This window comes from Carassius gibelio, chromosome B24, assembly GCF_023724105.1.
Source record: "Carassius gibelio isolate Cgi1373 ecotype wild population from Czech Republic chromosome B24, carGib1.2-hapl.c, whole genome shotgun sequence".
In the NCBI taxonomy this organism is placed as follows: domain Eukaryota; kingdom Metazoa; phylum Chordata; class Actinopteri; order Cypriniformes; family Cyprinidae; genus Carassius; species Carassius gibelio.
The window spans coordinates 15,188,676-15,216,109 of NC_068419.1; the positions used below are offsets into that span (position 1 = coordinate 15,188,676).

At 34.7% G+C, this 27,434-nt stretch overlaps 2 protein-coding genes across 2 annotated transcripts in view; one reads left to right on the top strand and one right to left on the bottom strand.

Moving 5' to 3' along the window:
- Positions 1-3,357: 3,357 nt before the first annotated feature.
- On the top strand, positions 3,358-5,495 carry prlh2 (prolactin releasing hormone 2). Its single transcript, XM_052596730.1, has 3 exons — positions 3,358-3,453; positions 3,839-4,024; positions 5,041-5,495. The coding sequence occupies exons 1-3, from the start codon at positions 3,438-3,440 to the stop codon at positions 5,226-5,228; spliced, it is 390 nt and encodes a 129-aa protein (XP_052452690.1). The 5' UTR covers positions 3,358-3,437; the 3' UTR covers positions 5,229-5,495.
- A 30-nt stretch (positions 5,496-5,525) lies between these two features.
- The window catches only part of myripb (myosin VIIA and Rab interacting protein b), an 88,468-nt gene continuing 66,559 nt past the window's right edge, over positions 5,526-27,434 (bottom strand). The window contains exons 4-14 of the mRNA XM_052596686.1: positions 26,420-26,517; positions 26,057-26,137; positions 24,641-24,820; positions 21,112-21,301; positions 19,644-20,290; positions 17,655-18,710; positions 11,949-12,131; positions 11,046-11,207; positions 10,846-10,941; positions 10,675-10,747; positions 5,526-7,618 (exon numbers count right to left, since the gene is read on the bottom strand). Of these exons, the coding sequence (XP_052452646.1) occupies positions 7,572-7,618; positions 10,675-10,747; positions 10,846-10,941; positions 11,046-11,207; positions 11,949-12,131; positions 17,655-18,710; positions 19,644-20,290; positions 21,112-21,301; positions 24,641-24,820; positions 26,057-26,137; positions 26,420-26,517 (2,813 nt within the window). The 3' untranslated portion in view covers positions 5,526-7,571. The remainder of the gene's footprint in view (positions 7,619-10,674; positions 10,748-10,845; positions 10,942-11,045; positions 11,208-11,948; positions 12,132-17,654; positions 18,711-19,643; positions 20,291-21,111; positions 21,302-24,640; positions 24,821-26,056; positions 26,138-26,419; positions 26,518-27,434) is intronic.

Below are 27,434 nucleotides of genomic sequence, written 5' to 3' on the forward strand. Positions count from 1 at the left end.
GTAAATCTGAACAATGTTAACTGCAATCATCTATGAATACCCCCCAAACACATTTCACATGCTTTTATAGTTTTAGCACAATCAGATTACTTAATCTGATTTGAACATAGCTGTAAAGCATGCTGGGTAACAAGCTGGGTGTCACAGTACTGAATAAAATCAGGGGAAACACACACACCAGCATCTTCGGTGCTTGAGCTCGTAATAACTGATTATTGGAACAAGTCTGTACATCATATTATCTCATCTCTTGCATCTCATTGAATGGATACTCTAAAATAGATTTATTTTATTTTAAAGTGACAACAGAGGCGTCATGCCCATTCAAAGTGAGGGGGCATGTGCCCTCTTAGATTTCTGAGCCAAGTGGATTTTAATGCAGCTTCAAAAGGACAAAAATGGGTGAATAATATGTAGTTTTTATATTTGATACAATGACACCAGTGTGATTATATCATTTAGTGTGGCACAGCTACTAAATTAAATTCTGAGTTAATTGGCTGCCGCTGAGCCAGAGACAGATTCTTTAGTACAGCGCTGCATGATGACCAACCAGACACGATTCTGTTAAGCTTATTAATACAATGGCCAATCAGAGGCGTTCAGATGAGTCATCGCTGAAATGCACTGTTTTGTTCACTTGATCGTTGACTGAATTATCTGGCAAATTCGCTCATCAGAAACAACAATGTGCAATTGTGCGTACAAATGTACAAGCCCATCTCAATGAATTAGAATGTTGTGGAAAAGTTCATTTATTTCAGTAATTCAACTCAAATTGTGAAACTCGTATATTAAATAAATTAAATGCACACAGACTGAATGTCAATTCTCCGTCATCGGTTAGGAACCTAGGTGTGCTATTTGATTGCAATCTTTCCTTAGAAAGCCACGTTTCTAGCATTTCTAAAACTGCATTTTTCCATCTCAAAAATATATCAAAATTACGGCCTATGCTCTCAATGTCAAATGCAGAAATGTTAATCCATGCATTTATGACCTCAAGGTTAGATTATTGTAATGCTCTATTGGATGGTTGTTCTGCACGCTTAGTAAACAAACTACAGCTAGTCCAAAATGCAGCAGCAAGAGTTCTTACTAGAACCAGGAAGTATGACCATATTAGCCCGGTCCTGTCAACACTGCACTGGCTCCCTATCAAACATCGTATAGACTTTAAAATATTGCTCATTACTTATAAAGCCCTGAATGGTTTTGCACCTCAGTATTTGAATGAGCTCCTTTTACATTATAATCCTCTAGTTTAAGTCTTTGGTTCTTTTAATTGTGATAATTTCGGCTCACATTTAACAAAAACCCACCAAATCATTATATCAACAAATAAGAATATGGTGACATGCTAATCAACTCAAAACACCTGCAAATGTTTCCTGAGCCTTTAAAATGGTCTCTCAGTTTGGTTCACTAGGCTACACAATCATGGAGAAGACTGCTGTTCTGACAGTTGTCCAGAAGACAATCATTGACACCATTCACAAGGAGGGTAAGCCACAAACATTCATTGCCAAAGAAGCTGGCTGTTCACAGAGTGCTGTATCCAAGCATGTTAACAGAAAGTTGAGTGGAAGGAAAAAGTGTGGAAGAAAAAGATGTCCAACCACTTGAGAGAAACACAGCCTTATGAGGATTGCCAAGCAAAATCGATTCATGAATTTGAGTGAACTTCACAAGGAATGGACTGAGGCTGAGGTCAAGGCATCAAGAGCCACCACACACAGACATGTCAATTGAGGCAGTAATTAAAGCAAAAAGAGCCCCTACCAATAAATAAATGAACTTTTCCACGACATTCTAATTTATTGAGATGCACCTGTAAGTAAGATATTAATTTCATAATGTAAACAGCTTCAGTGTTTTTAATTGGAGTTTTTGAGAGAGCCTGAACTCTGGCTAGACTGACAAAAATTTTATGTGCTCAAAATTAAAGTGTTATAATTAGTAACATACAATATTGTTATTAAATTCACATTAAATATAAAGTCAGTCGTATTAAAAATATTTTATGGCATGACACCCATTGCTTTAAGTAAGTAAAAAGTCATTAAGTAAAAAGTCGGGGTTTTATGTTTAGTTTATAGATTACACTATTAGTCTATTTTGCCCATCACCATTTGTTGATCAAATAACAATCTATAAAGGTGTTTACTTACGCATATTTGTGAATCAAGATATACCCTGATATAGTTAACACGTTTGGAATTGTTTTGAATTAAAAGTAGTTTATATTTATGCTTTACGGAGTGTTGAGACACAACTTTTTGGATTCATGGATCAGCAGCATTTCTGGTGCAAAAAGGCACGTTTTATGAGCATAAGAGCACACCATCATTATGATCAAACATAGAGATGGAACAGTTTTGTTAAGAGGGTGCAGAGACTGAAACTGATTATCACTGGGCTGCAGGGCAGCTATCCCAAAGTATCCACCTTTTTCCCAGAAATAATATTAGTTTTATATTATGGGAGACACTTCTAGTTTGGAGATGTTCTATTTAAAATGACTCAAGAAAATCATTTCAAATAATACTTATCCTTCAGGTTTGACTGATTGAGCTGTAAAATGTCAGGTTGTATTTTCAGACATCAGGACAATAACCTAACGCATGGTATTTCAATGTGACATGGTAACAATATTTATGGCTACCTAAAATATGTTACACAATATAGACATATATCAGTACACTGCAGTAACCTTTTTTTAATTTCCTTTTTAATGATCATTGATTGAAGGGTAAATAGTCTAATGTCACCTCATTGTACCCAGTTTTTGAAATTATTATTATTACTAGGTTTGTAGACTAAACCTTTCACTGATTGTTTACAATGTAACAGAATTTTTTTAGAATAATTGAAACATGTTAATAAATGTTTTATAATAGTTTACTAATGCTTTGGTTGTTTTCATTTTAACAATTCAACCAAAGCATTGAACTTCAACTTTTTAAATTAATAGTTTGCTTATAAATTAAATTTCTTGGCCTCTGCTGTAGCTCTCAAATTCTCAGTGAACCTGTGGGACTTGATGTGATGTTTCTTAAAGAAGTTAATGTGTGTGTGTGTGTGTGTGTGTGTGTGTGTGTGTGTGTGTGTGTGTGTGTGTGTGTGTCAGAGACCACTGATAAAGTGTGTCGGGGTATGTCTGATTCACAAATGGACGAGCTCTCTCTCATCACTCTTTCACAGTGATGTGTCCAAATCAGCGGATCAAAGGAGTGAAGATATGGGGGATGAGAAAAGGAGGAGAGGAGGAAGTGGGAGGTGTGTGTGTAAGGAGGGATGTCCTGCAAGATTGACGTGATCTAATCCATTTCGTGACAGACTCCTTACGATATATAAGCACACCATCTTAACATTCCTGACTTACTTGGACTGAAGAAGAGACTCTGACTCCAGAAACACCTGTTACTGAAGAGCATATGTCCAAAGACACACGTAAGTCAAAATATGTAGATACTAAATTAATTTTTTGTGATTTTTAAAGTAAATTTCTCAGCAGTAATTGTTCAATCAAGTAAAGATATTTCACAATAATTTATTTTTTAATTAATTTTGTGAGGAAACTTTTGATTACAAGGGCAAAATATGTGCAGTTTATACCTGAACTGACTGCCCCACCCCCCAAATTACTTTCATTGGTGTAATAATTGAATTACATATTTCTTTTGAATTTTTTTTTTTTTTTGATTTACCATCCAGTACTTTGTTAAAGTTAAATTATTTAGAAATTGCACTATTCTATTCTATTCTATTATATTATATTCTATTCTATTCTATTCTATTCTATTCTATTGAATATACTGTATCCTATTTTATGCAGTGCCCTGTATCAGACTCAGCATGCTGCCCACCGCCATCACTCAGCCGGTGACTAAGTGCCTGATTGGCTCGCGCTTGGGAACGATCGCGCTCCTGCTGCTGCTAATTCTGTCCGCCACTGAGTCCAATGCACACGGTACCACAGTCGAGCACGACCTTCATATCGTCCACAACGTCGATAACAGAAGTAAGTTTTTTTCTATCCTTTTTTGTCATTGTCATTGTAATTTACTTTATTTATCAAACGAATGTTGGATGCAGTGCGCAATGTCAGTGGAGCAGCTGTGAGACGTTTATGCATTTAAAAATTAATAATTCGTACATTATAGAGATATTCTTAAAGGTTTTGCAATTCATTAAAATGCACTTTGTAGTCAGTTTTCTTTTCATTGTAATAACTTTCATTATATACAGAAGGCTATAGGCTATCTGTTAGGCAATATAAAAAGAAAATCTAATGAACAGAAACGATCTGACACTAACAGAATTGTTGCGCCTGTATAGCGATTATTTTATTAACCGATATAAAGTTAATAAATAAACCTGCTTGAATTTCTTAAATATGCTTTGAATGTAAAAAAATAATGCAGATGGTAAAACAAAAGGCCTTAGCTAACAAACCTGTTAGCACACATCATCAGGAGAAATGTTAACTTATAAAATATTTCATTGAAAAATATTGAATAAATTGAGTAAATAATGTCTAAATATGGCAGATAATGTAAAGTTCCCAGTTACCATTTTTTTACTGTATCTTTACCCTTTTTGTGCAGCTGTAAGCTATTTTTGAACTTGATTATTACAAATTAATGTTATTAGTTAACCTGATGTAGCCAGGTTGACTTGTTCATATTATTGTTATTATTATTATTTACTTAAAAATGTACTTTAATAGAGTATAATACATTCTAGCACTAACGTGACATTAATGTTGTTAATTTGTTTTAACACATCTGTTTTAATGCATTTTATAACTGTGCATTACAAGAACTTATCATAAAACTGATTATAAGATATAATGCATGTATTTAAATAAGGCATTATAGAGAGGCTTCATAGGATCTTTCCAGCTGTTTACCTTTTTAAAGTAATAGTTAAACTCATTCATGATAGCCAACAAATGTCAAAAGTATTCGTAATAAGTGCAAATACACCAAATTTGCATTTTGATACTAACACTTCTGCTTGATCTCTCCCAATCAGGTCCAGAGATTGACCCGTTCTGGTATGTGGGGCGCGGTGTGAGACCCATCGGGCGGTTTGGGAAGAGACAGAGTGGAGGTGGTCTGCAGCCAGTGGTCAAATCTCTGGAGATCCTGTTGAACACTCTCAGGAATAAGGAGAGCTTGAGGAGTGCGCTGGCACAGGAGGAGTCAGACTGGTTACCGTGAGATCTGCTACCTACAGCGACCCGCTGCTGTAATATTTAGGTGTATTAGCGTGTATAATTAATCACATGTTTCTCATTATTTCCCTGGCTGTCCTTCAATTTTAATTTCAAATAAACTTGACTGGCAAGTGAAAATATCTGTACATATTACAAATGCAATCTATATTAATAAATAAATCAACAAATGTATGTTTTCCTCTTATTAGTAGTTTATTGTAATGGATTATGCAAACTACAATTAAATGACAATAAAATTGTTAAAATATAATCTACCAAAGAACACAATCTTCTCAGAGTCTCTTCAGGAATGCAAACTTTATTCATATTTATTTGAACACTGCTTGTGTCAGAACAAATTTGGCACATGAGAATTCATTGGCTGTTTCTTTTCGCTACGGAATATTTTCTTACCCCCCGTTGACACTTCATGGTTTAAAATACACTGAGGACATTCTGAAAAGAGGCAGACTAATGCCCTTGCGGTCCACAACAAACCCGAAATACACTTAAAGAGCCTACGGTATTTCATATCCATCTCTTGTCTTTTTGTACTTCATTCATATGTAAATATGCATTCGATTTTTTCATCTAGAAAAAAATACATGACACTGTAAGACATTTTTCATTTCTTGACTGTGCTTTTCATGGGACTTTTTTCACATCTATTAGAAACGTGATACATGCTTTTATACACAAACATTTCCATAGACAACAACAAGGAGCAGGACCCGTTTGAGAGCGTGAAAGCTGAACAGCTATTAGAGTTATATTAGAGTGGAATGGGGAAGAAAAAAATGGGGATGATTATGGGGTGCAACTGTATATTTCATGTCACTACTGGCTCAAAAAATTGGCATTCCATGGAATGTATTAATAAATTAACTACATATCATTCAGGCTTTTGTAATTTCTGTTAACTAAAGGGTGATTTTGTGTCTGAACACACATTGCGCAGCACAGACTTCATCTTAGTCACTCTCTAAGACAATATGATGCAGTATTTGATGTCACAGCTGTTATTCTGCACGAAGAGGTGGAGATCCCTACTTAATAAAATGCTCAAAATGAGGACAACTCAGTTATTCTTGTCAGATTTCTAATGGATGCTCACAGCACAGTTGCTCTTAAAATTTAGATGTAGACTTAATGTCCAAAATTATAATTTTCAGTATGTACATCCAGGTGGATATCAAGTGTAATGTCAAATGTAATACTAAACAGTGCTCTGAGAAAAACAACTGAGTGTTTTAGATTAATAAAAGACGTTAATTAATAAAAGAAGAATTAGAAGTCAACAAAGGCCACGACCTAAATTACCAGAGTGCTTTATACTAAGATGACAGTGATTTGATGTTCATATTCAAGAGGTCACTGGATATCTGAGGCTGATTTGAAGACGTATGAATACAAAGAGGGCTTACGATTCATGCAAACACACTCACAAACTCATTACATGGTAAGGTGGTCGAGTGCTTTTCAACTTTCCATTTTTTTTTTTTTTTTTAATAGACTAAATCATGAATTTCACAGTTATTTTATATGCAGTTTTGAGTACAGCGCATTAAAGAAAACTCCAAAAATGACCACTAGAAAAAGAATCCTGAGATATTTGCGACACATATGAGAATAACAGAAACATGGCAATGCAAATACAACAGGTCCTGCAGGTATTTTGTGTTTACTTTTACATAGACATTTCATACATTTAAATGTTTTTACCGAATGTGCTCCAGTTTCGCAATCAAAAAAAAAAAAAAAAAAAAACAGGTCACATTATTTATCCCAGTCACATTGCCGACATACAGCATACAAATTCAAACATGTACAACACTCAGTAAAACATTAGAAAAAGAGAATGAGGTGATGTCCTTGATTGTTAACATTTACCATTTTCCATCTATCTTACACATACAACAATTACGAGTTTAAATCTACAATTATAACCCTCTGGGGTGGTTAATTGTAGGAATCTGATCTCAATTAAGGCAGAGAGAGAGAGAGAGAGAGAGAGAGAGAGAGAGAGAGAGAGAGAGAGAGAGAGAGAGAGAGAGAGAGAGAGAGAGGAACAGAAAGAGAAAGAGAGGCAGAAAGAGAGACAAAGAGAGAGAGAATCGGTTCCCCTGGTTACTGGAGGTGAGTCCTAGGGGTCAGAAGTGAGATCAACCCTACATGGGGTGTGATCAGGCTTATGGTCGACGAGTAGCAATAGGGCTGATCAAATTGAAGGACCGGAAGTTGGATCAAGGCACTGGTGTGGAACAGCCTGATGGTCCTAGCATTTACTGCAAAGTGATATTGAGCCATTCAGCTTATCTGAGAATCACTGAGGTCACATGACCTCTTGTCACTGCCTCATAGATCTCATCTGTGGCTCGGATTTGACTTCATTTTCTGTGTGGAAGGAATTCAAAACAACTCTTAGAAAACTTGCTTTTACCTTTTTTTCGGAAATCCATTTTCATAATGATATTTATGTGAAGAAGTATTTAAAACTTAGCTCTTTTAGCTATGCATAGATATTTACTTTTGCATCATCCATTTTACCATGAACTTATTATCTTGAATAAGCTCTTTTAATAAATGTCATAGACAATAGGAGGATCAGTTTACACAAAAATGAACATTATTTCATCAGTTACACTTATAAGATACAATAAGTAAAGAGTTAGCACAAACAATAAAAAAATAAATAAAAAATGTCCACATGTACACTACACCACTTTAAATTGATCAAAAGTTACAGTGAAGATATTTATAATGTTACAAAAATTGTATATAAAGTGAAAGTCGATACCAAATGCTGTTCTGAACTTTCTATTTATCAAAGAATCTTGAGAAAAAGGATTCATAGTTTCCACGAAAACATTAAGCAGCACAAATGTTTTCAATGTATCTTGAGAAGCAAGTCAGCATATAGGAATGATTTCTGAAGGATCATGTGACACTTAAGACTGGAGTAATAGCTTCTGGAAATACAGCTTTGCCATGACAGGAATACACTAAAAGAGAGCTTCTAATTTGAATAATATTTCACAATATTACTGTTTTTACTGTATTTTTAATCAAATATTCAGCCTTGTTGTGTATACAAGCTTTAATAATAGTAAATGCGGTATGAATTAACATGAACTAAGAACACGCAATAGCATATCTTTAAATTACCAGTGAATTGTCTTGACAAGATATATTTTCAATTTTCTTACAAACAATAGCTTGAGTAGATATTTTCTATGGGTTTTCATCTCTAAAATAAAATGCATTGTGGTATTCTTTAGGGATCATAAAGAAAAAAATGTGAAGTTGAATGGTAAAATTTAATTTGGTGCAATTTAATTTAATTTAATAATTTATGACATTTATAAAAACACATTCTATAATGACTTAACAAATGACATATTACTGGCCATATGGGACACTTTTAAAGCCCCAGCTCACTGTCAATGGGCAGCAAAGACATTCTGCAAAACATCTTTTATATTCCACATAAATAAGTCATCCAGGTTTTGAATGCCATTAGGATGAGTAAATAAAACAGATTGTTCCATTTTTGGTGGACTACCTTTGATGTCAATATATAACACACTGTCTATAGCTTTCTCATGTATGGACATTAATGTATTGGACATCTGCCCAACTGCACAAAAGAGTATTGAGAGAAAAGTGCTATCAAACAATGTTACAACATGCATCACTGACTAAAGAACCACTTCATGCCTCATACCGCCTCTGTTACCATCTCCTTCAATGGTAGATTTTTGTCACAAACTGCTGAACTGGAATAAGTAAGTTTATCCTTTGAAGCCGCAGCTAATATGAAAGAAATGAATCAAGATGAATCATGGTCATATCAATGGGCAGCCCTAAAGATAAACCCTGTTAATTAGCAGGAAGATTAAGCAGGAGAAGATGAGGGAGGAAAAGACATAATACTGCTGCATGACTCTATGTTTTATTTTTTCTCTAATGGACCCTCTTCTCTTTTCTTCTCCCAGTGTCTCTACATGGTGCATTAAGTCTGGCACCTTTTCACTGGTTGCTCATTCCACCTTTCTTTTCAAATCAAAATGTGTAATGTCACTCGGTGTGAAAACAGGTGTTTTTTTTTGTTTTTTGTTTTTTACCCCTAGCTTAATGTCAGTGGAAGAAAAAAAGATGCTCTTTTCTCTGAACCACATATAATAGTTGCCTTTGGTTTTTAGCAGGTTCAAACCACATGATCCCACATACAGCACACAGGGTAGTGCTCCAATAAGGCATGTAGGATTTACACATCTTGTGATTCTGAAAATTGTACTAAATCTAGGGAGAGCATTGTTTCCTCTTACGATATATTTAAAGATATTTTACATTAAACAATACTGGGAGGAGAATAAAATTCCTCAGTCAGAGTTTGACCTCAGACAAAATAACACTATACCGTGAAGAAGCAAACAGTATACAGTACATCTGGGATACTAGAGATACTAGCAACCTAGATGCACAGAAAGTACATTTGAATGGCTTTGGCTTGAAACCAGGTTTTGCTTTAGAAAAGCTTAACTAGGCATGTACCATATTTTCCGGACTATAAGTCGCACTTTTTTTCATAGTTTCTATAGGTCCTGCGACTTATAGTCAGGTGCGACTTATTTATCAAAATTAATTTGACATGAACCAAGAGAAATGAACTAAGAGACATGAACCAATAGAAAACATTACCGTCTACAGCCGCGATAGGGCGCTCTATGCTGCATCATGCTCCTGTAGCCTACACTGAAAACAGGCTGTAGACGGTAATGTTTTCTCTCGGTTCTTGGTTCTAAATAAATGCGACTTATAGTCCAGTGTGACTATCAACCTTGTGAAATATTAGAGTAAATATAAAGCAGAACACAGCTAGAAATTTAACTATAGATTAACTATTACTAACTAAAATCAAAAATTATTTTATTGTATTTTCTTTTTTCATTCATAGTTTTTCATTGACTGTGGTCTTCAGTCTGAGCTTTTTACACAATATTAAGGACATGCCATGGAATTTCCTTAAAACATGAATGCAAAAATTAAAAAAAGGGTGAAAGGTTTGACACTTTCACCATTCGCTTTCACATCAGTGACCAAACATGAAGACCTCGGAACAAGAAACACGGCACAACATGTTTTGACATGCTATAGTCAAACTGAATACAGAAGGCCAGGGGAAGTTTTAGCAGTCTGTTCCTCACATAGCTATCATTTTGGCTTTAAATGATATGGATTCTAATGCGCAAGTACTATGGACCACAGTTATAGTGCTTTTTTTGTCTTATTTGCTCTCTCTATTATTAAATAAGCCCTCTAGATATTCTACACTAGTTTTTAGTTGTGCTCCATGGAAAAAAAGGTAAATCTAACAGGTTTAGAATGACATGAGACATAAGGATGATATCTCTTTTAAGTATTAAATGTTGGTAAATGTGTGTTCATACCTGATGACAGACTTCTGATAGGAGGAGCAGGCAGCTTTCTCCTCTGATGGCGAGACAAGTCCAGCGTCTGGGGCTGATGCAGGAAAAACATGAAATCACTAATATTCTAACCTCATTAACTTAATTTGAATGTGTCAAAGTTCAAAAAAGTGTAATGTTGATGAAACTCACCATAGGTTTAGATTTGTACTTGGAAAACCATGTGCATGCAGATACATTTAGACCTGCAGTTTTGAGGGCTGATATTCTTGCCTCAATATCTGAGATCTGCAGAGAACAGATCAACTTCTCAATTTACACTTGAATAGTTTGATACTTTATCAATAGCCCATTTAGGAGCAGTTGGTATTATATGACATGCAAGCACACACCTGGAGCTCGGACTGCTGCACCTGGGCGGCAGCAGTGGCCACCTGATCTTCTAGGAAGGCCAGTTCAGTCTCTGTGGTGGAGCTGCTGATGCTGCGAGCACAGTCTTCTAAGTCACTCAGCGCCCCCTCTAGACTGTACACAGCACCTGCAGCCAAATACACCTGCACACAGTTCACATGATCACAAAATTAGATCAGAGAGACATCAGAAGGTCTCAGATGAAAAGGGAGAACTGCATGAAGCATAGATGCTAACACAAAGGTTTTTTAAATTAAGGGGTTCAGGGAGTGTTTTAACAATTTAAATCTCAAATTTTATTCAATTTAACACATTCTTGCTGAATAAAAGTATTAATTTACTACAAAAATAAAAATAAATACTGAATACAACCCCCCCCCCCCCCCGTATTTTTGATCAAATGAAAGCAGCCTTGATGAACATAAAAAACTTATTTAAAAAAAGAAAATATTTAAAATCTTATTGATCCCCAACATTTGAACGACAGTTTATATAAATATTTCTCAATTCTTATTGTTATAAAACCAAAATATTAAAAACAAAACATCATTAATAAAATGTCATCTATTACCATGTAATGTAAATAATACAGAATTTAATAAAAAAATAATAAATAGCATTTTTATTATAATAATACTTTTTATTAATTTAAATATTAATATAACATTATTATGAATTTAACTGAAACTCTTTCTCTTCAGGTTTACCTGTACTACCTGGGTAGAAAAACAGTGAAAGAAATAAAAAATATATATTTTCCAGATTATATTTTAATCATTTGTTTTGGCTTAAAATATGTTTCTGTAGAGTTTCAATGGTTATAATAATAATAAAAAAAATGTCTTAAAAACAACATTTTAACATTTTCCATTAATGAAGCTTACATTTTCCTCCATTTTAGTGAGGTGCTGGTCCAGCTTCCTGTTGCCCGTGCCTGAAGACATGGGTGTGCTTGCCGGTGAAGAGTCATGACCTTTGCCTTCTGCCTCTCCAAGTAATTCTTCTGTGGCATTCAGAACCTTCAGAACCTCTGTGGTGATGCTGCATAAAGATGCAGCGGAGTACTTCTGCTCCATATACATGGAAGAACACATAAAAAAGATGAAAAAAAAACACTGATAAATAAATATGCAAAACTGACGGAATTCAAATGCATATCAGGTGCTCTTGAATCAAATTTCCATAAAAGCCATAAAAACATTCATTAGTACAAGAATAACAAAAAAATATTGAAATTTTGGGTAGATCACAACTTCCACATAGCTACCTAAAATCTCACTCTTAATTAAGCTTGGATATATTATTTGTCATGCTCAGTCTGCTGGATCAATGAACAAAATAAGAAGATTATGGGAGAAGAACAGTGTGATGTGAATTTACATGGATGAATGATGCTTGAACATCTCAGAGGTGAAAGGTCATCACTGAGGGTGTCTTAAAGTGAGTAACACACATCCATCAACATACACAAATGAAATGAAAATGAACACTCTGTAATTATTAAATAAAGAAAATTAATTTTTCAGAGAACTACTTCGAAGAGAAAACAGGTCAAGACACATTGTGCCAGAAACTCTCACTCTAACAACAGAGCGCACGTCATCATAAGACGGATGTGGATGAGAAGGAAATTTGTTCTTGTCAATAAGTTTTTCAAAGTGTAGCAGGCATTAGAGTTCATTATGAGTACTAAGCCATCAATATGATATGTACATTTTGATGTGGGTGCTTGTGTTTGTAAGTAAGACAGTAAGCACACATGAGAGAGGGTAATATGATGATGAGATAAAATGACTTTTCAAGATGAGTAAGTGAGAATGAAAGAGACAAGAAGAAAGAGAGGAGCAGTGTGATTCAGTAATGAATACTTGAGGAATCAATTAATGGTTGGGTTGGTTTATGCTTTGATCACAGAAATAATTGATCCAAACTCAGTCCTCAGAGCATGAATGGCTTGAGCCCTGAAAGGGTCGGTGTGTGCGTAAAATGGACCTGTATATTGAGGGAACATGTAGAAAACAGATAGGTATTCAGAAATAAATCTAACACCCAATGAAAATTTTAAAGATACTCAAAGATCACATTCACAGTACACTGAAATCTAAAAATTAAATAAAACATGTTTATAAAATATTGACGCTTGTCTGAAAATGTTATTTGGTAGGGAAAACAGGTGTTATAACAAAAGTTATAGCAATAAAGACAGAAATCTAATGATCTTTAGACATGTTAGACAACTAATGACTATTTGAGACGACAATAATTTATCAAATTGACAACTGTAGCATGAGATGCAACAATAAAACAATATCATAGTTTAGATTTTTTGCTGAATTTGTATTTAAATGTTTTAAATTCTCTTATTTAATATTCCAAATATTCAATATGAGCTTATTTTAATATGTTCAATCTAGCTGCCAAAAGTTAATGTAAACAATAACCAAAATATAACAGATTACATACATTTACCAACTACAAGCCAAAATGTCATCCAACCCTTACTGAGTGACATCTTAATTTAAATGAAATCAGCATTTGTGTGACCCATTCTTCAATGTTTTATTTTATTACATACATTTATATAACTTTACCTATACATTGATAAATATGTTCACTGAAATGTTGATGTTTCATTCTTATTTTTAGGCTATCATATGATTCCAGGTTCTACTACATAATACTTAGACTTGTCCCATATGCACGTAACATGTTCGCAAACAAATATACTATCGTTTAAGTTTGGGATCAGTAACAAATGATGATCAAATGATGATGATCAAAAAGACAGACATGTACAATGTTACAAATAGTTTGAAATAAATGCTGTTCGTTCAAACTTTACATTCATCAAATAATTCAGAAAAAATATCATGGCTTTCACAAAAATATTAAGCACAAGTGATTTTAGCAGTGATAATAAGAAGAAATGTTTTTTGAGCTAATCATGCATATATGTGTCACTAGAAAATTGGAATAATGGATGCTCCAATCACAGGAATAAATTACATTTTAAAATATATTAAAATAGAAAACAGTTATTTTAAACAACATCATGTTCTACTCTCTCAATATCATCACCAGTAAGAGAAATCTAAAGGATTTCCCCCCTCTGTGTGTATCTAACTCTAACAGACTCAACAGGTTCTGAGGCCAGAGTATGAATGGACTACATGTTTGATTCAGAAGGCATCTCTCAAGCGTCTTCTCATCAAGATGTACTGTATCTCACCTGCTGTAAGAGAGAGGAGAGTAACTGAAGCCTCTGCTGTAGGGCACGTTCACTCAGACCCTCCTGAGCCAACAGGAAGGGGTGGAAAGAAACACAGAGACAAAGAGAGAGATCGGACAGAGACAAATGAGAGAAAAAGATAGAAACATACAGAAAAGGTAGTGGAAAGAAAGATACAAGAAATGAAAGACAAACAATTAAAGGTATAGTTCACCCCAAAATGAAAATGATGTCATCATTAACTCATCCTCATGCCATTCCAAACCTTGATGACCTGCATTCTTTTTTTATGGAACACATTAGAAGTCTTGAGGATTGTCCTGGTTGCTGTTCTGCACTTCCAAAAGGATGCAAATGCACCATAACTGTTTCACAAATGTGGACAATGCACCTTATGCACTACATTCAAAGTCATATGTTAAAATGTTCATTATTCACTGATAATACTCCCCTTCTATAAACTGGATTATTAAATCAGTGAGCTGAACTCGAGGACCAAAATTAGTTTTTAAATTAATGTTCGAAAAGGGTTTTTAGTCGCAAAGAACCATTTTGGGTTCTTCAAAAAAACGTTCAGTGAACTTCTGAAAATAACCTTTTTTCCTCTTATTGGAACCACATTTTTAAGACATAAAGAGCATGGATAACAGTCTCCAAAGTTTCTTTCTTTTTTTGTGTGAGTGTACACAGTGTGTTTGTGTATTGTGTATGCAATCATATTGGTTTGGAAAGACACAAGGGTCAGTATATGATGAAATAATTGTAATTTTTGGTTTAAACTATTCCTTTAATATAATGGACAAGAAGCCAGCTGGAAATGAAAAGACAGGACCAGATGCAAGGTGAAGAGGATCAATAGAGGAGGACAGTGCTGCTCTTATTGTGTGCATTCCCTTGTTGGCATCTTATAGATGTTCTCACAACATCTAGAGAGGTTCTATATTCATTTCTGCAGACTGGTTCATGTGTCACACATCGCCTCATGCACAATACAAATCTGAAGTGGCAACACAGAATTGGATATTTCATCAGACGTGCTTTTCTGTGTGTGCTTGATCATGGCTTCTCATCACCAGTGAGATCGAAGATCTTCATTCTGAGTTCGATCAGTAAAATAAATGTAAATTTGAGGGTTTGAAAGAGTACCTGGAAGGATCTAGAGGAGCAGGCATTTTCTTGTACAAGACACCACATAATTTACACAAGTAGGACATCAACATCCTTTGATATTCCTGGAACCACATTCAACCAATCACTAGCCTCTGGATTTAGGTGTAGGGCTGGAATTGGTTGACAGGAATGTTGATTTAGGATCAACGATGGATATTGATCCACAAACCAATCCTACTTTTGTAACGACATTAAGTCTCAGCTTAACATCTGAGTGCAGTTTATTTTTAGACTGGATAAAGGAAAAGTTGGGTGCATAATATCACTTGGCATTCACATCAGAGAGTGAACTGGGACTCTATTCTAAACCACAGTGAACTGCCTATATGCTCTTACAAATATACCCCTTGCCTGTACCACAACCCACTGATTGCATCAAATGATACCCTGTTTAAATGAAAACATACATTTGTACAATTTTACAGTATATTTAAATGGTAGGGTACAATGGCTAAAAGCGTATCTTAAAGGTGCCATAGAATGCAAAAATTGCTTTTATAAAGTGTTTTAACACAGTTGTGTTGCCACAGTGTGTGAAAACAACCAGCCTACCAGCTCAACACCAAAGAGCCATTAAAAGTATAGTGTGTTGGGATGCACCAACGAACATAGGAGTCTCCATAAACCACTGAGGACACGGTGGTTAAATTAAATTTTCGATGGAATTGTTCCAGAAAAAAAACTGAAACGTCCTATAGTTTGTGCTAACATCTTACACCAGATTGCCTCACAATAAGTTCAGTGCAAAGATTGCTTATGAAAGAGGGATTGATACCAACGCTTCATGCGCAAATTTCCAGACTCCAGACAAAGCAAGCCTCACGCATCAATATTTTTTTTTTTTTTTAAAGAGATATCTGTAAGGCTAATGTTGATAAAGCTACCATTGTCTCTGCCTGTTTTCACTAATGCTGCCTTCACATCACAGCCTTCACAGCAACAGGTTAAAGTAGTCCAATTCCTCAGGAAAATCACAGATTTGGCAACACATTTTTATTTAAAGTAGACATACACAGAAACAGAGCAAGAACTTTCAAGAAGATATAAAAAATTATCTATAGGGTATTTTGAAATAAAACTGGGAATACACACTCTGGGGAAATTAGAGAACAATTATATTTTTTATATCAATGCATTCTATGGCACCTTTAAGAAATGTTTTATTTTTTTTTCACTTCTCCCATAGTGTATGACTGCAGAATGTTTTTTTTTTTTTTTTTTTTTTTTTTTCAGTTTTGTTAAAAACAAAATATCATATAAGACTATTTTTATTAATTAAATTAAATTAAATAAAAAAAATAATAATAATATTAAATGCTAAATAAAATGAAACACTGTTTTTTATATTTCATGATTTAATAAAAAAAGAATAATAAGACGGTATTATAAAAAGAATAACAATTTTATGTGCTACAAAAGGCATATTTGTTAAATGAAAACTAGGAAGGGAACAGAACTTCATTTAGAATGGGCTTCCCTTGCAATTTGAAGTACTTCCGGTTCCTTACATCTTATAATTGTTTTTGCAATGGTCTGTAATGCAATAAATTATAAACTGAATATTGGCCAGATCTATTTTTTTTTTTTAATCTTTTTCTTTTTCTTTTAGTGATGGTCAATTTACTAGCATTTTACTAGTCAATTTACAAAAAAATAAAACATTATGCACAATTTATGTACAGTACATTATATTACATTAGAGATGCCTTCACTTTTTTTTTTAACAAGAAAAATTAACCAAATATATGCTTGACAAGTAGCAATGAGATTCTAAGTAACTGAAGACAGAACTTTTTTGGAAATTGGTTATTAAATGTAAATATAATTGCACTTTTATATAGAAAAATAAAATAAAAAATGCAGCTTCCCTGTTTATTTGTATCTTTATTTGGGCCAAAGCAGCCAGTGAGGCATCTATGTATTTATAGGTCAAAGGATATTTCCCTCAACTGCACCAAACATTTAATGAGCTTCTCACAATGCATTATAGCCTTACTACAGTAAAATCAGATTAAGGCCATGGTGCAGCAACAGTCTGAAAAGAAAGAATCAGGTTGTTCAAACTGTCAATATGTTTACCGCTTTAGCTGAATAACTGTTTTGGAGTCTGGTTAGGCAGTTCACTAGAGTTTAAAACAAAGTCTAGGTGAAGTAGGAACTTTTATTGGAACAGGCCGGAACCAGTGCTTACCTCTGATGGAGACATAGGCTCCTCCAGACTACAGGGGCCATTGTCTGGAGATGTGGTTGAAGACCTTTTTGTCTTTGTCTGAAGTTGTTCTTGTTTTTCTGACCCTGTCTCTGAGTGGCTTCTTTGTGGAGATGTTCTCTTCACCTTTTCCTCCTTGGGCTCCTCTGTTTCACAGTTTTCCTTCAAAACATTTTTTCGCTCCAATATTCTACCTGAGGATTCCTGTTTCTCTTCCTCCTTGGATTCCATACTCACTATAGACTCTAATTTCTCTTTTTCCATGTGTATGCTTTTACTTTTCTTCTCTCGCTCAATCTCTGATTGTCTCTCTTGCTCTAGTTTCAGCTGTATTTCCATTTCTCTCTTTCTTTCCTGTTTCCTGTCAACCTGGATCTCAATCTCTCGTTGTCTTTCTCTGTCCCTCACGATTTGTTTCTCCAGCTCTCTTTGACTCTCTCGCTCTTTCTCTACTTGTCTTTCAATTTCTTTCTGTCGCTCTCTATCTCTCTTAAATTCTCTTTCTATCTTTATCTGTCTTACTGCATCACTTGTGTCCATCTCTCTAACTGTTTGTCTTTCACTCGCATTCCCAATGTCCTTCGATTTTCCTTCCCTCTTGTCTCGTTTGCTCTCACGTCTCTCCTTTGGTCTCAGTTTCTCACTTTCTTTATCCTTTACTTGGTCCTCTTGCTTGTCGCCCACTTCCCCGATCTGCTCAAAATCACATAACATCACATCCCTCTCGTTGACTTGGCCAACTAGCTCACAGAGTTTAGATCTCAGTTTCTGTTCCAGGGTTTCATTAACAGAGGAGCCCCTGAGCAAAGGGCCCTGAATGCTTAACTCTGGCAATGCTTGGCTCAGCATTGGTGGACTAGGGGCACTAGAGTTGTGAGCCACTGTATTCTGATAGTCAGGTTCAGGGGTCATGGTATCAGTGGTCAAAAGGTCAGGAGGGGTCACAGTATCTGGAGTTTGGTAATTCAGAGGAACTGGGCTCTCCTGGCTCTGTTGACGGTGCATCATCATGGCGTTGAGGAGGACGGCACTGTTCTCCTGTTAAAGAGAGGGACAGTTGAGAAGAGCAGAGAGAGAGACAAATATAAAAAAAGAAAAATGTGAGAAAAAAATTATACAAAATAAGGACTTTATGAAAAACTTTGTGACATAAAGGAGTAAAAAGATATCAAGACGTGGTATGCAGATAAAAGCACAACTCTGTCCTGCACTGCCACCTACTGGAGTCAAATATAAAACATATTTAAATTAAAAAATGAATTCTAAACGGGCTTCCTTCATTTTTGTTTTCAGTGATTTTAGAATTTCTGTCTCTGTTGCTGCTACTCTTGCCAAAGATGTGATTTTCTATTTAGTATATAAAATAATGACAAATAATGAATAACACACATTCACCTTACAGTCAATATACTACAAAAGCAGCATTTGTGTTGTTTTTAAAGAATATAATTGGAATTGTATAGAAATTTACATTTACCATGTGGAAAAAAAATCTGTAAATAAGTAACATTTTAAAGAGAGGAGATGACAGCATTTCTCCAAATAGAAGACGTGTATAAAATATTTTCCACTAATAGGAAAGCTCAATAATTCAAACGTAATGCCTTAAAAAAAACACATTAAGCAAAAATAAATAAATAAATAATAATAATAATAAAGAAAATTAAAAATTGTAATATTTAAAGTTGATAATAATAATCCAGGCTACATAACAATAATACAATAATCATGTTAAGTGGGGTTTATAATTAAGATATTCATTGCTAGTTAGTTTTTGCACACCAAACTGAAATATAAGAATATGTTGAGCCTTGATATGCAAGCAGCAGCGAAAAGAGATGTGAAATCTTTATCATGCAATAGTCCATATCTCAACCACTAAATGTGCCAAAATAGTAATCTAATAATATCTAATAATCTAATAATATATAATAATAATTTGATAAACCAGAAGGCTGTAGTTCTTCTCACCGCTGTGGCAGCACTGTAAAGCGCATTATGTGTTCGGCTGTGCTCAGATGTTTCGCGTTTGCTCTTTCTGCGCCTCCGTGATCTTTTGACTTGCTCGCTCTGCTCCTCTCCGTCACTACTGTCCCCTCCCAGATGGGGGTTAAAGTTCACATCCAGCATCTCTGGCCTCAGTAGAGGCAAAGTGGCACTGTTTGCAGGATGTCTGTAGGGTGGGTACAGGTGTGCTTCAGGCAGCCCTTTCTTCTTCTGCGTCATACCGTGGGCTGATCTGCGGCCTCGAGTGGACAGGGCAGGAGACGTCTCAGAGTCTGAGTTCAGAGTCTCAGTGTTAGTGTACTGACCTGAGGAAGGTGAGGTAATGGGTGGGTGTTGGGTGTATGTCCATTCAGGGTCGTGTTGAGAGTCAGTATAGTACGTTTCATCGGAAAGACGTCTGCGAAACTGTAACAGGGCAGCCCCCCAGCCCCCCTGGTCCTCTGGATCCGAATCAGAGCCCATCTCGTCATACGCGGACACAACACCTGATTCTTTCTCCAGCACGCTGAAAACAAGACTCTTGCGCTTGGTCAGCAGACTAGGCCGGGAATGCTGGGAGCTCTGCAGGGCAATCCAGTTACCATCAGGGGATTGCAGGACTGAAGACGCACCTGTGGAGAAAGATACAGACACCTGGACAGACAAATATAGAAAATGTGTGTGTGTGTGTGTGTATGTGCACCACATACTGTAGTGTATATACAATCACAAAAAGAGAAAAAGCCAATTTTCTATGTGGGTATCATTTTCTAGGTATCATTTTCGAGTTGAGTAGTTGTTCTAGATCTGTATTTTTTTTTAAATACCAACCAGATTATTTTTGAAATTATGTCTGATTGACAGAATTAAACATGTCACTTTTGTAGACTTAACTGGCACCGAGTCAAAAGCCAGTTTTAAAGGGACAGTCCACTTCAACAACCTTCCATCTCACAAATAAATCAAGGTTTATTCCATAGACTGTACAAAAAGATGGCCGACTCATCTCCACTTCCGTCCACTATAGAAGAAATGTTTATAGAAGTGAAGCCAAAGCATCTCAATATCTTGATTTAATTACGTCATTTAGAAGGAGAGACTGCGCAGTAGTGCACCCAAACTCCAGTAGACCCAATCAACCATAACAACACACCCCAATATTTTAGCATCAAATTACTAGCTAAAATCAAAAAAAAACAAAAAAAACAACAAAAAAAAAAAAAAACAACAACAATTGAACATATATCAGTGTGATAACAACTACCTTAAATGACCAAAACTATATATCTGAAAACTGTTTTGGACTGCATCCAACCACAAGGGGGCGATCAAAGAGCCTGCAGCTTCACTTTTCAGGTTGTGTTAGGCATACCCAGTTTATTCATGTTCTATATGCAAGTTTTGTTTTAATGATGAAAACTGTGTGTCTGTGTATGTGTATGTTTATTCTTACTAGAGTTGTCCAGGCGGTCAACACTCTTCCACCCAGGAAGTGATGATGCTCTGGACTCCCTCCTGAGTGAAGAGTAGTTCTGGAAAGCTGTCTCTACTTCAGTGCTGTCCGGGAACCCTGGGGCCATGCCCACCTCAGGGCCCTTCTCTGGAGAATCGTCACTTGTCAAAGAGAATGCTGATCTTGACTTCTAAACACATGTCCACCAACCAACATGTACAACATTAGTCATTTAAACTGATCGAAACTGTGAACCAATAATTCAAACCAATAACCAATAAAAAAAATGAAAATTAAATTAAATTAAAACAAATAATAAAAATAATAAGAATAATTTATAATATATTATTACGTTATTGTAAGACAACAAAATGTTATTTTATTTAGCAAGGACACAATAAATTGACATTTGATATATACATTTATAATGTTACTTTATTTACTTATTTATTTTTTGATATTTCAAAAAATGTTGTTATTTTGAATTTTCTATTTATCAAACAATCTTTTTTTTTTTTTTTTATGAAGAAAGATAAACATGTTTAGTGATGAAAGCCACAATTTAAAATGTCATGGATGAATATTTACTGTGTAATCCACTTTTTTGTAGAGGATGGTCAAAATGGAAAATTTCAGGGGGCTAAAAATGACTTAAGAAAGATGTCAGCATCACAATGTTACTGTGGTCTATTAGTAAAATCTGTTGCTTTAGAAATCATTTGCTGCATTATGTGCTAATGATGACCATTAAAAAATGGGTAAAGAGCAGTTTTCATTTTTTTTCTCCAAAGTTTGCAGGCCTGTAACTTAACGAGTATTAAAGATATCTTAATGCCCTTTTAGATTTATATTCTATATTGTTAAGTTCCAGTGATATTGGAATTTCAATATGGCTCCAGTAGTAAATAATTTTTATTTTTATTTTTACACATTTTTAGAAGTGAAAAATTGGATCTATTGGCAAAAATATGACACTTCTTTCCTTTTAAAGAGGAATGTCTGAAAGAACAAATAGTGTTGAAACTAGAAGTTGATCTTGTTTCCTTCTGTCAAAAAAAACTGCACTGGACATAGCTGTCTGAGTGCCATAAATTTTATTTTTCCAAATTTTGCATGCCTATAACTCAAGTAATTTTAAAGATATCACAATATGATTTTAGATTCTAGTGCTTAATAAACTTTTCTTTTGGAATCTGTATTTCCAAGGGCTTACATCATTCAATCCCAAAAATAGATGGGGGTCTAAATGAGGCTCCAGATTGTTGAATATTACCCAAATTCAGTGGTCAAAAACCACATGTTGGTCACTTTATATACAGCCTATACTCATTACATTTAAAGAACAATATCTGAAGAATAAATAATGCTGAAATTAGAATTAAATCTTGTTTCCGTCCATCAAAACAATATGTATAAATATTACCTGCCAGAGTGCCAAAAATGCACTGAAATGGACCAGCTGAGGCACATTACCTTCCTTTCAGTAGTCTATTCATAAGATTCTATATTTAAATCAGTCTCAGGGATATTTTGAAGAAGGGATTTTGTTCATTTTAACAGCTTCTGAAGCTACCAAGAGTTCAGATATCTGTACATGTTCGAAACAAATCCCATGCATCCTGGGGAAAAGTGTCTGCTTTTGCCACACATTGCATTCACATCAATAAACCCACAAATTTCCTCATCAGATTAAGTAGTTTCTATTGTAAAAAAGGGCATAATATTTGACAGAATCACTGATAGTAGGCTTCCTCAAACATTTAAGATCTCTCACTTGGAATAATTAACACTGGGTAATTCTAAACCCCAGGTAAACGGGGTCCTAATAATATTAAAAACGGGTAGTAATAATATTTCAGATTTCACACTGTTCATACTTTACCTAGAGTTAACAATAAATCCTGGTCATTCATAATATCATTCATAAAGATGTTCTGCTTTAAATAAAATTATATAAAAAAGTTTCTCAATACAAACTTTAGGATGGCTTGAGGAACCCTAACCTGAAAGTTTAAAGCAGCTGTGAAAGCTTGAAGTTTGAAAATGTAGATAGATTTTAAAATGTGCACGTTGCTACCATGAGCATGCAGTTAGCATGTTGCTAATCATGTTTCTAGCATACATGTACACACACACACACACACACACACACACACACACACACACACACACACACACACACACACACACACACACACACACACACACACACACGTATACACATGTATAGCATACAGCATGTTGTTAGCTTGTTACCTAATAAGTACCAGCTGTATGTGACCAACATTTGGTTTTCCAGCCCTGAAAATGGATAATATTCAATAATATGAAGCCTAATTGAGACCCCTCTATCTTTGGGATTGAATGATGACTAGAAATTATTATTAAGAACTAAAATCTAAAATAATATTATGGTATCTTTAATACTTCTTGAGTTATAGACAGGAAAACTTGGAAAATAAAAGTATTTATGGCACTCGGACAGTTGTGTTCAATGCAGTTGTTGTGACAGAAGGAAAAGAGATACATTTCTAGTTTCAACATTATTTGTTCTTCAAAAATTCCTCTTTAAAAGAAAAGAAGTATGACATTTTCACAAATTGACCCACATTTGGTTTTTGACCACTGAAAGTGTACAATTTAACAATCCACCCCAGGAGCCATACTGAGATCCCAATATCTTATAGAGTCTTAACAATTTAGATTCCAAAAGAAACGCTTGTTAAGACCCAATATCTAAAAGGGAATTAAGATATCTTTAATATTTGTTGAGTTACAGGCCTGCAAACATTGGAGAAAAACTTAAAAAGTGCTCTTTGCCCATTTTTTTTAAGGTCACCATTGGCACATAATGCAACAATGATTAATAAATTGTTCTAATAGACCTACCAATCTCTGTTTAAAAGTAACATTATGATGCTGCCATCTTTCTGAAGTTAATTTCAGTCCCCTGGAATTTGGCTCTGGATTTCAGGTTTCTGAAATTTGGTTCATTTGATACGAATTGACCCTACAGTATTTTACCATAGTGTACATACACATAGAGTTACTCAAAAATAGTAATTACCTGTAGTAATTATGTGATAATCATTATGTTATAATTTACACATATCTGACAGTTTTATGCACAAACTGTTCTTTTATGCACAATTTGCATTTGGTTGTAGTTAAAAGTTTGTAGCTGTGGGAATCAAGCAGGTTGCATTAAATGAGTTTCACCAGCAGGAGGTGCTAGAGACTTGCATTTATACCTTACTGACTTACTGTGATTTCCCATTAGAATTTTCTACACTGCATCTATACTAAATATGACAATGATTATTGACAAATAAGCTTTTATCAGTATTCTTCTCTCTTATAGAATGACAAATTGTTTTTCGTAGATTATTTTTAACACTCTTTTTGCATGCTGCAGAAGAAGAAATTGTGTATGTTACAGATGAGGTCAGGAATATCAAACAAGCACTGAAAAACACATAAATATTGTATTTTAGGTGCATGTTAAGGTAGCTTAACATAACCCACTTACCCACAGCGGATAGGAGCTGGTACTGTCAGTCTGTGCTACTGCGCCATGCTGAGGGGTGGAGTGTGAATGCTGCGTTGTGTGTGTGTTTTGTGTTGAGGTAGGGGAAGGAAGCTCACTACTCTGAGGCCATACAAACTCATACTCAGCCTGAATTTCAGACCGTTTTCCCCTCTGAATGATCTAGAGAGAAAGACATAGAAAAAGGAGAAAAACAGAGAGCTGCATGGGTAAGAGCTGCATTCTAATTCACAACCAGACTATATACGGATATAATATCCAAACTATATGGTGTAGTATGCAATATTATGACTAGAGTGACTCAAACCATACCATTGTGCATTGAAAATACTGTAGCATGCCAAATGTCTACAGATAGATTATCAAAGCTTTTGGGCTAATTTTCAACTTCATTTTTTGTGCTACAGTGGAGGTTGTGACAAGATAAAGTTGATGTGTCAAGGGATTTGAGTTATACTGCCACAGGATATTGAAATGTATGAACTCATAAGGAAATTATTCACTAAAAAATTCTCATCACCTAAGAATTACATGAGTGAATCTTCAGTGAAGAACATAACCAATACATCACAATAAGAAAGAATTTGAATGGAAATTGTATTCTACTTAATGAAAATAAAGCCTATTTTTTAGTCTATTAAGTTATTTTTTTCTTTTTTCTTTTTTTCTTTTGCAGTTTTAAAATGCTAAATCCTATTCTTATTACTGAATGTAAAACCAATGGTATGCATTATATAAACTGCAATCATGGTAGTATGTTTTTTATTGCCTATATATGAAAACATCACGGTAGCTATTATATAAAAATGTATGTAACCTTATGTTTCTTTAAAATTTTTAATAAATCAAGGTCACATGAACCACCGTTCAAAAGTTTAGGGTCAGTAAGATATTTCATAACCTTTATTTGATCAAATATAATGCACATGATCCTTGAGAAATCATTTGAATATTATGATTTGCATTTCTTTTCTTTTTTTTTGTTTGTTTTGCTTTTTTGTGGAAGCTGTGATACAATTTTCATGTTTCCTTGATAAAAAGACAGCTGAAAAGAAAAGCAAGTAAAAAAAGCATAATACTGATAATATCTTTGCTGTCAATTTCAAAAACTGTAACGTGCCCTTGCAATAAAAAGGTATTAATTTCATTAAAAAATATATCTTACTGACCCTCATACATTTGAAAGGTATATATGTCATTATTATTATTGGTGAATTTTGACCTGAACATTATTTTTGAAAGATCCCCCCTCCATCTGTTAGTATCAAGCAGAGTTATGTAAATTAGGATGCAGTTACAGTTAGTTTAAATTACATTATAATTAAAAATTAGAATATACATTACAAATATACATATACATATACAATGTATTTCTCTCTGTAACAGAAAAACTCTTACTTTTTGAACAATTGTTGTGGCAAGTTCCTCTATAAGTTCTTCCTTGTGGTCACGCAAATAGCGAGCTTCATTCTGTTTCTCCTGTCATATAAGAGAAAGAGAGGCAGCCATGAGAGAGAAAAGTGCAACTGCAGTAAGATATTCATGGAACATGAGTAATGGTCAAAACTGAGAGATGGATGAGTCAACGGCATATAAAATCTGCAAAATAAAGTGATATTTATATGCAGGAGCCTTATATGGGTGCTCAGAAGAACAGATGAATGTAAGCATGAAAGCTTGATGGATAAGTGGATACTTGGATGGTTGGATGAAGGATGAACTGATGGTTGAATGGATGATATATAAAGAGGAGTCTCTAACCAGACTGTCTCTGTAGCTCTCAGCTTTAGCAATGGCTTCCTCTATCGCCTCTTCTGCCACACGTAGAGCAACGGTGAGCGTGTCTGCCATGCTGTGACCTGTTTGCACATATACACAGTTACAACTCTTTATCTTTTTAATGTCTAGATGCACAGTGAAAGCTACTTCTTTTCTCTGTGGGTGTGCCTTTTGTGTTTGTGTGTGTCAAGTGTTAATCTTCATAGTAATGCATGCACTGTTCAAGTACAACAGTGATTAAAGCAAATGACCAATACTCATAGTCAAGAGCCCTTATTACTTCATGCCAACAGGAAGGAAGGAGTTTTAAGTTTAGAGTCATGAAAGGGAAAATATATTAAACTATATTAAATATAGTCTTCTGTTGTCAGGCCTGATGCAAGTTTTGTGCACATTGAAAGGCACATGAACGGCTTTTGGGTTTCATAGAGATTATTTACCTTGTACCACATTGTTAACAAGATTAGGTTCAGTAACTTTTTTTTAAAGAAATAATATTTTTATTCAGCAAGGATAAGTTGATTTAAAAGTGATAGTAGATACATTTAAATTTTACTATATATATATATATATATATATATATATATATATATATATATATATATATATTTCTATTTACCAAAAAACTTGGAAAAACATGTATCATTATGCTACAGCAAATATTAATCTGCCTGAATTAATATTTAACTGAAACCTGGCTTAAACCAAATTGGTCTAAAAGAAGCTACTCCACCAAGCTACTGTTATAAGAATGAGCCCCGTCAGACTGGTCATGGTGGCGGTGTTGCAAAAATATATACTGATAATCTCAATGTTTCTCAGAAAACAGGATACAGGTTTAACTCATTCAAAATACTTCTACTTACTGATACATTGTCAGATATCCAAAATAAATCTCTCCCATCTCTCGCTTTGGCTACTGTGTATAGACTGTCAGGGCTGTATAAAGATTTCCTAAAATAATTTGCAGATTTCCCCTCAGACCTCTTGGTCAATG